Consider the following 6000-nt stretch of genomic DNA (forward strand, 5'->3'; position numbering starts at 1 on the left):
CTCTGGGCTTCTCTCTATCCGAGCAGTACATATGCATTTGAAGACCGCACGATTGACGGGATGAAGCTAGATTGCGCCATGCAAGCACCCGCGTCGATCGCAATGCTGAGCGCGCATCTTCATTCCGCATTTATCCATGATGTCAGCATAGCACCAATAGGACTTCCAGATGAACCTTCACCAAGCAGGCTTTATGGGCTTGGTGCTACGAAGGTAACCAGTTCTATGGGCTTCTGGCTATTTAGGTAGTTCATTCTGTTCCACCCCTTTTACAAGCACAAGCCTTGCTCCATCTATCGTACAATAATCAGTGCAGATTCAGCCTCCAGAGCGAGAATATGTCCATGAGCGAAGTCAAGAAGATCCTGGTCTGCGGCGCGACAGGCCAGCAAGGCGGTGCTGTGATCAAAGCTCTACTTGCTGACCCGCCTTTCTTCCCTCACGAGATACTAGCTTTGACACGGAAAGCCTCCTCCCCAGCAGCACAAAAGCTCGCGTCGAACCCCAAGATCAAGGTCATCGAAGGTGACCTCGAGCACAGCTCAGCGATATTTGAGAAAGCTGGCGGCAAGAATTCAATATGGGGCGTCTTCCTCGTCACGTTACCGAGCATGAAGAAGCTACAGCCTGGCGTAGAAGATAAGGAGGTGACGCAGGGCAAGGCGTTCTTCGACGCAGCTCTCGAGAATGGCGTCAAGCACTTTGTGTTCAGCAGTGTTGATCGAGGTGGTGATGAAAAGAGCTGGGATACTCCTACAGATGTTCCCCACTTCATCACCAAGCATGAGATCGAGCAATATATCAGGGAGAAAACACAGGGCAGTGACATGACGTATACCATTCTACGTCCTGTCGCTTTTATGGACAACTACAAGCCTGGTCTCTTTGGCCGCTTTTTCGCCGCTGCATGGGCGCAGCTAGGCCGTAAATTGCAGGTGGTTGCCACAAGTGATATCGGCTACTTCGGTGCGCGGGCTCTAGCAGATTACGACAACAAGGAGTTCAGGAACGAAGCCATTGGCCTGGCAGGAGATGATCTCACGCAAGAGGAGGCGAATCAGGCTATGTGGGAAGCGAAGCATCGACCAATGATCCAGAGTTATTGGTTGCTGGCTAGCTTGTTCAAATGGATGGTCGGTGACTTAGGGCTCATGTTCAGGTGGTTCGAGACTGTTGGATATGGCTGCGATATCGAGAAGTGCAGAAGGCTGAACCCGAAGATGAAGGACTTCAAGACCTGGTTGCAGGAGGAAAGTGAGCATCAGTAATGAGATGCGAAGTTCGGATTACGCAGCGGCAGAGAGGTTACAGAGGTTCCAGGCGTCTATCTTTGGTTGCACTCCTCGGGCATGGCAGAAGCTTCAGAAGATAGCACGAATCTATTGGGTCGCGCGGTCATACGATCTCTTGCGCAATGGTTAATTGTGTCAGAATCCTACCAGCGCGATATTCATCGAGGTTACATCGTTCTAGGCACATCGCTGCTTACAGTCTGCGCATACTCCTCGCTGCTGACACTTGGCACGTTTATGGGGCTCGTATAATGCTGAGTTTTGGTTGGGTCCTGAAGGAGAAGCAACGTATTTGGATCTGGTGTCAAGTAGTGCTACACAGCATATTTACTGTCATAGCTGGAGCAGAGCGGCAGGAGATCGAGGGAATGTTCTACAAGCTGTCGCATATATAATATGCTCAGGAGAATGATTATTTGCAGCAAATGCAGGCGCTTCTTAGTTTACGCTGAACTGCATACGTCCCCGCTGTTCACCTCATGTTTCTGCAAGGGAACATATCAGCAGATCTGGAGCACAAAAAAGCTTAGCAACTTGAGCCGCAGGTCTCCATTCTTGACTGAGTGGTGCATAAGATAAGATGAACACGGGTGATGGGCGGTAAGCAACGTATCAGATCGAGAGCGCAACTGCCAACCATGCACGATTGCCTTGTCGGTCTGTTCCGAAACGCGGTTCCATGAAACACGCCAGGTTAATTTGGGTTTGGCGCGTTTCCTAAAGCTTTATTCCACCGCCTCCTTCCTTTCTTGTCCGTGACTGTGCATATCTCAAAGGGACTGCCCGAAGCCAATGGTTCACTCAGACAAGCTAGCAGTTTGAACATGCTTGTTGTTGCACGTTGACGATCCTAGAAGATCGTCCTTAATTTATGCTGAGCTCGTGACCGCGCTGAAGAGCTTTTGCCTCGATCAGTGCGAGCGGAGATATTCAACAAGAACAGATCGAAACAATTGGAACTATCAACAACAATGAAGAAGATCGAAGAAAAAGTTGCGACGTTGATCCGCACTGTTCTCCCAACAGTCACACCTTTCGGAACTTCGCAGCCACAATCTGGCCACGCGACCACGAGGTTGACATTCTGAAACAACTCCGCCAACCCCGGTCGTGAACCACACTCTTGTAACTTCCTGGCAAGTATTGGCTATTCTTTGTCTGTTCGGATATCTACCAGAACCCTCACTTCTTGCCCTACCATGTTCCGTACAAGCCAGATGCCTGATCAGGTTTCACAAGATGGTGTGAACCCTCTTCATACCTCTACTGACTTGCCCTCAAGCTCATTTCCCAAAACAGTCCATACACGCTTCAAGCGCTTTCTGATACATGCTCATGGCGGATCTCGAAGGTGCGCAACACCTTCACCTATATGAAATGTTCGCCTCCCCGCTTCTAGGAACAATAGTTGCAACTATGTTGGTGGCTTAACCATTGTTCTCATTTTAGCCACATTGGTCACTCCTTACAAAGAACATATTGTTCAGTCTCACTCCTTTGACATTGTTCGATATATCACCGAGGCGGGTCCTCGTGCTTTATACGCAACACCATTTACGACTTGAGCTTTCTGTGCAGTTCCCTTCCCATTCATTTCAAACAGATCAAGCATACGTCCAATTTCAACGAAATACTAGCGAATCAAACAAAACTCGATTGAACAAGTCTCGCTGGTCGAGCATACAAACATGAAGTACAGCTACATCCTTGGCGCATTGGCCTCGACGGCCGCCGCCCATTCATGGGTAGAACAACTCAGTGTCATAGCACCAAACGGTACGCTGGTGGGAGCTCCTGGCTTTCCCCGTGGAAACGTCAAGAGAGGTACACCAGAATTCAGCGACACAGCATTGGTGAACCTCATTCCACCGAATCCGAGAGGGCCAAACCAGATCTTTGATACCGACCTGATGTGCAAAGACAGTCAGACTAAGCAGGCACAAACCGGTCAAAGTCCTCGCCTGCAAGCAGCAGCAGGCGCAAACGTTGCTCTCCGCTACCAAGAGAACGGACATGTTACACTACCCGAAACACAGGCCGGCAAGCCCAAGAACAGGGGCACACTCTATGTCTATGGCACAACACAACCACAAGAAGACGACAAATTCCTGTCGATTCACAGGCAATGGACAGCCGATGGCCAAGGTGGTGACAAAAGGGGTGTTCTCCTCTCCACACGCGACTACGATGACGGCCAGTGCTACCAGGTCAACGGTGGCCAAATCTCCTCGGAGCGACAGAAGACATTCGCTCACACACCCAACGCACTGATGGGCGCCGATCTCTGGTGCCAGCAAGACATCCAACTTCCAGCCAACGCACCATCTGGTAAACCATACACCCTCTACTGGGTCTGGGATTGGCCAACAATGCCAGGCACAGAAGGCTTTCCAGAAGGCAAGCAAGAGATCTACACAACTTGCATGGACGTCGACATTGTGCCTGGCGCCGATACCCAACAGAAATCCGCCGGCACCAGTTTCGCCCAAGGTCAAGATCTAGGCAACGCAGCCGTCGCAGCACAACTCTCCGACATCGCTAACCCAACAGCTGTCACGGGCCAGAGCATTCCATTCCAAGCTGCGAGTGGAACGCCCAGCCCGACCGACAACTCAGGTAAGCAGCCAAGTTCAACACCAGCTGCCACAACAGGACAGTCCAGCTCACAAACATCAGGTTTTACCAGCTTCGCTGGCGAGACGGCACCGGCTGCTACTGCCACGTCAACCAATGGCGGCAACAGCCAGCAACAAGGACCATCAGACCGACGCGGAGGTGGTCACAGGTCGCAACATGACGGCAACGGCTCCTACAACCCGAATGCGCAGAACACGGGCACTGCCATCCAGAACGGCAACGCTGCTCCTGCAACCACGACCGCCACAGTTACCGGTCCTGTCAGCACAGTCACAGAAGTGCAGACAGCAATGCAGACTATCACCCAGACAAAGATGCAGACCGTTACTGCCAACGCTAAGCGGAACGAGCCCGCCACTCAAGCTCCTTCGCCAACAGAATACCCCTCGATCCGAGACGTCGAGTCCTCGACAGCATGCAGCAAGACAGAGTCTGCATATAAGTTGAGAGCGAGGAATCCTTTTTACATCTTACCGAAGGATGCGACGGAATCTGGTGCTGGCTGCTAGATCACGAATGAGAATTAGGATGAGAATGATATAATGAATTGAACATGATGGTAAGAGATATGAATGAACATGAGGCTGTACATATGATGGACATGATTGATTGATTGCATTTACACATCGGTTTTGCATAGCGTGGACGGGTTGTATTGGATGGCTGGGCTTGCATTGGAGGTGCTCCAGGTTGCATATATGAGCACTGCATGGCATTTACATTCGTTGATGATACCCAAATTTTAGAACATAGCTTGGATGGGCGGGAGTTACTACTGGTCAACAACAATGAATTCTTCAATCAATTTCTATGAATACGTCTATTAATGTATGTATGGGGTGTCCCCGGGTATCAAATCTAGGTCATCGCGTCGTAGCCTTCAATCACGTCGTGAAGGTCTCCATACATAGTTGTTTTCCACGCCTCGATTCGAGGCCGTTGTGATCATACATTTGGGGGGTCCTGGGAGGACGCCAGCCTCCATTAGCGATGCACTATCCTATAGTTCCTTCTTCAAAAAATGCTCCGGTTTGTGTGTAACTTCATAGTCATTGTGTACATTTGCCCTGTCAATCCCAGGCAAGCTCTCAAGTTCCAACTGCAGGCTCTCTGCCACATCATGAGAGACCTGCAGTGTCGTGTTCGGGTCAAGGACAATATCGACTTCGACGGTCAGTCTTGGCCCGCTGTACCAAGCTCGTACGGTATCGACCTGCTTGATTCGGTCGTCGTGATGCATAGAGATGTATGTGATGTGTTGTAGGGTCTTTGGATCCGCGCTCTTCCCAATGAGCATGTTGAATTCTTTGGTGGCTGTCCGCAGCCAGAGGAATGATATAAGGACTGAGAGAATGATCGCGCCCATCGGATCGAGCCACCAGCGCAGCTTACTACCGCCGACGGAGGTGAGGATACCGAAGCCGTTGATGGCGAGGTCATTCCTGTGGTCTTGCCAGAGGATCTGGACTTGGGAGTATTGGTTCCGGATACTGTAGCAGTAGAGGAAGAGGCTAAGTTTGGTGCAGAAGGCGATGCTGACTGCTATTATGGAGGGGAGGTGGAAGCCCGTCGTTGCCTCTTGCGATCCCTGGGATAGGGATTGTGCGCTGAAGGCGATGAGGATGAGCGAGACGGCCGTCATGAGGAAGCAGAATGTTATGTTCCCTGCGGTTTCGATGCGGGCTTTGCCGGCGGGGTATTTTCTGCCGTCGACGCGGGCGACGGCGCGGTTGCAGAGGAAGAGCATGATGTTTGAGAGGGGGTCGAAGATTGCGTCGGCCATTGTGGTGAAGAGGGAGAGGGAGCCGGAGGCGACGGCGGCGTAGACTTGGAGGGCGGCGAGGATGAGGTTTGCGGCCAGGGAGCCGTAGACGGCGATTTTGTAGCGAAGCGCATTGCTTTCTTGGGTTTCGCGGGCGTCTGAGACGTGCGCGTGGACTGGTTTGAGGAGGCGTTCGATTTGGTCGTTTTGCGCGGCGTAGAAGGCTGCGACTTTGCGTTTTTTGCCCGTGTTGGCTCGGGCGAGCTCTTCGTTGTCGAAGACTTTTTGCCTTAAGTTTAAGGGATCCAT

General features: G+C 51.4%; 3 protein-coding genes across 3 annotated transcripts; 2 read left to right on the forward strand and 1 right to left on the reverse strand.

Moving 5' to 3' along the window:
- Positions 1-338: 338 nt before the first annotated feature.
- PMZ80_002525 (uncharacterized protein) lies at positions 339-1268 on the forward strand (the record flags this gene model as incomplete). Its single annotated transcript, XM_064870958.1, has 1 exon — positions 339-1268. One exon carries the CDS (start codon positions 339-341, stop codon positions 1266-1268), a length of 930 nt encoding a protein of 309 aa, XP_064733411.1.
- Positions 1269-2980: 1712 nt separating this feature from the next.
- On the forward strand, positions 2981-4438 carry PMZ80_002526 (uncharacterized protein; the record flags this gene model as incomplete). Its single annotated transcript, XM_064870959.1, has 1 exon — positions 2981-4438. The coding sequence occupies one exon, from the start codon at positions 2981-2983 to the stop codon at positions 4436-4438; it is 1458 nt and encodes a 485-aa protein (XP_064733412.1).
- Positions 4439-4929: 491 nt separating this feature from the next.
- Positions 4930-6000, reverse strand: PMZ80_002527 (uncharacterized protein; the record flags this gene model as incomplete). Its single annotated transcript, XM_064870960.1, has 1 exon — positions 4930-6000. One exon carries the CDS (start codon positions 5998-6000, stop codon positions 4930-4932), a length of 1071 nt encoding a protein of 356 aa, XP_064733413.1.

The sequence above is a fragment of the Knufia obscura genome (assembly GCF_036327395.1).
Source record: "Knufia obscura strain CCFEE 5817 isolate CBS 148926 chromosome Unknown scaffold_2, whole genome shotgun sequence".
Taxonomy (NCBI): Eukaryota; Fungi; Ascomycota; class Eurotiomycetes; order Chaetothyriales; family Trichomeriaceae; genus Knufia; species Knufia obscura.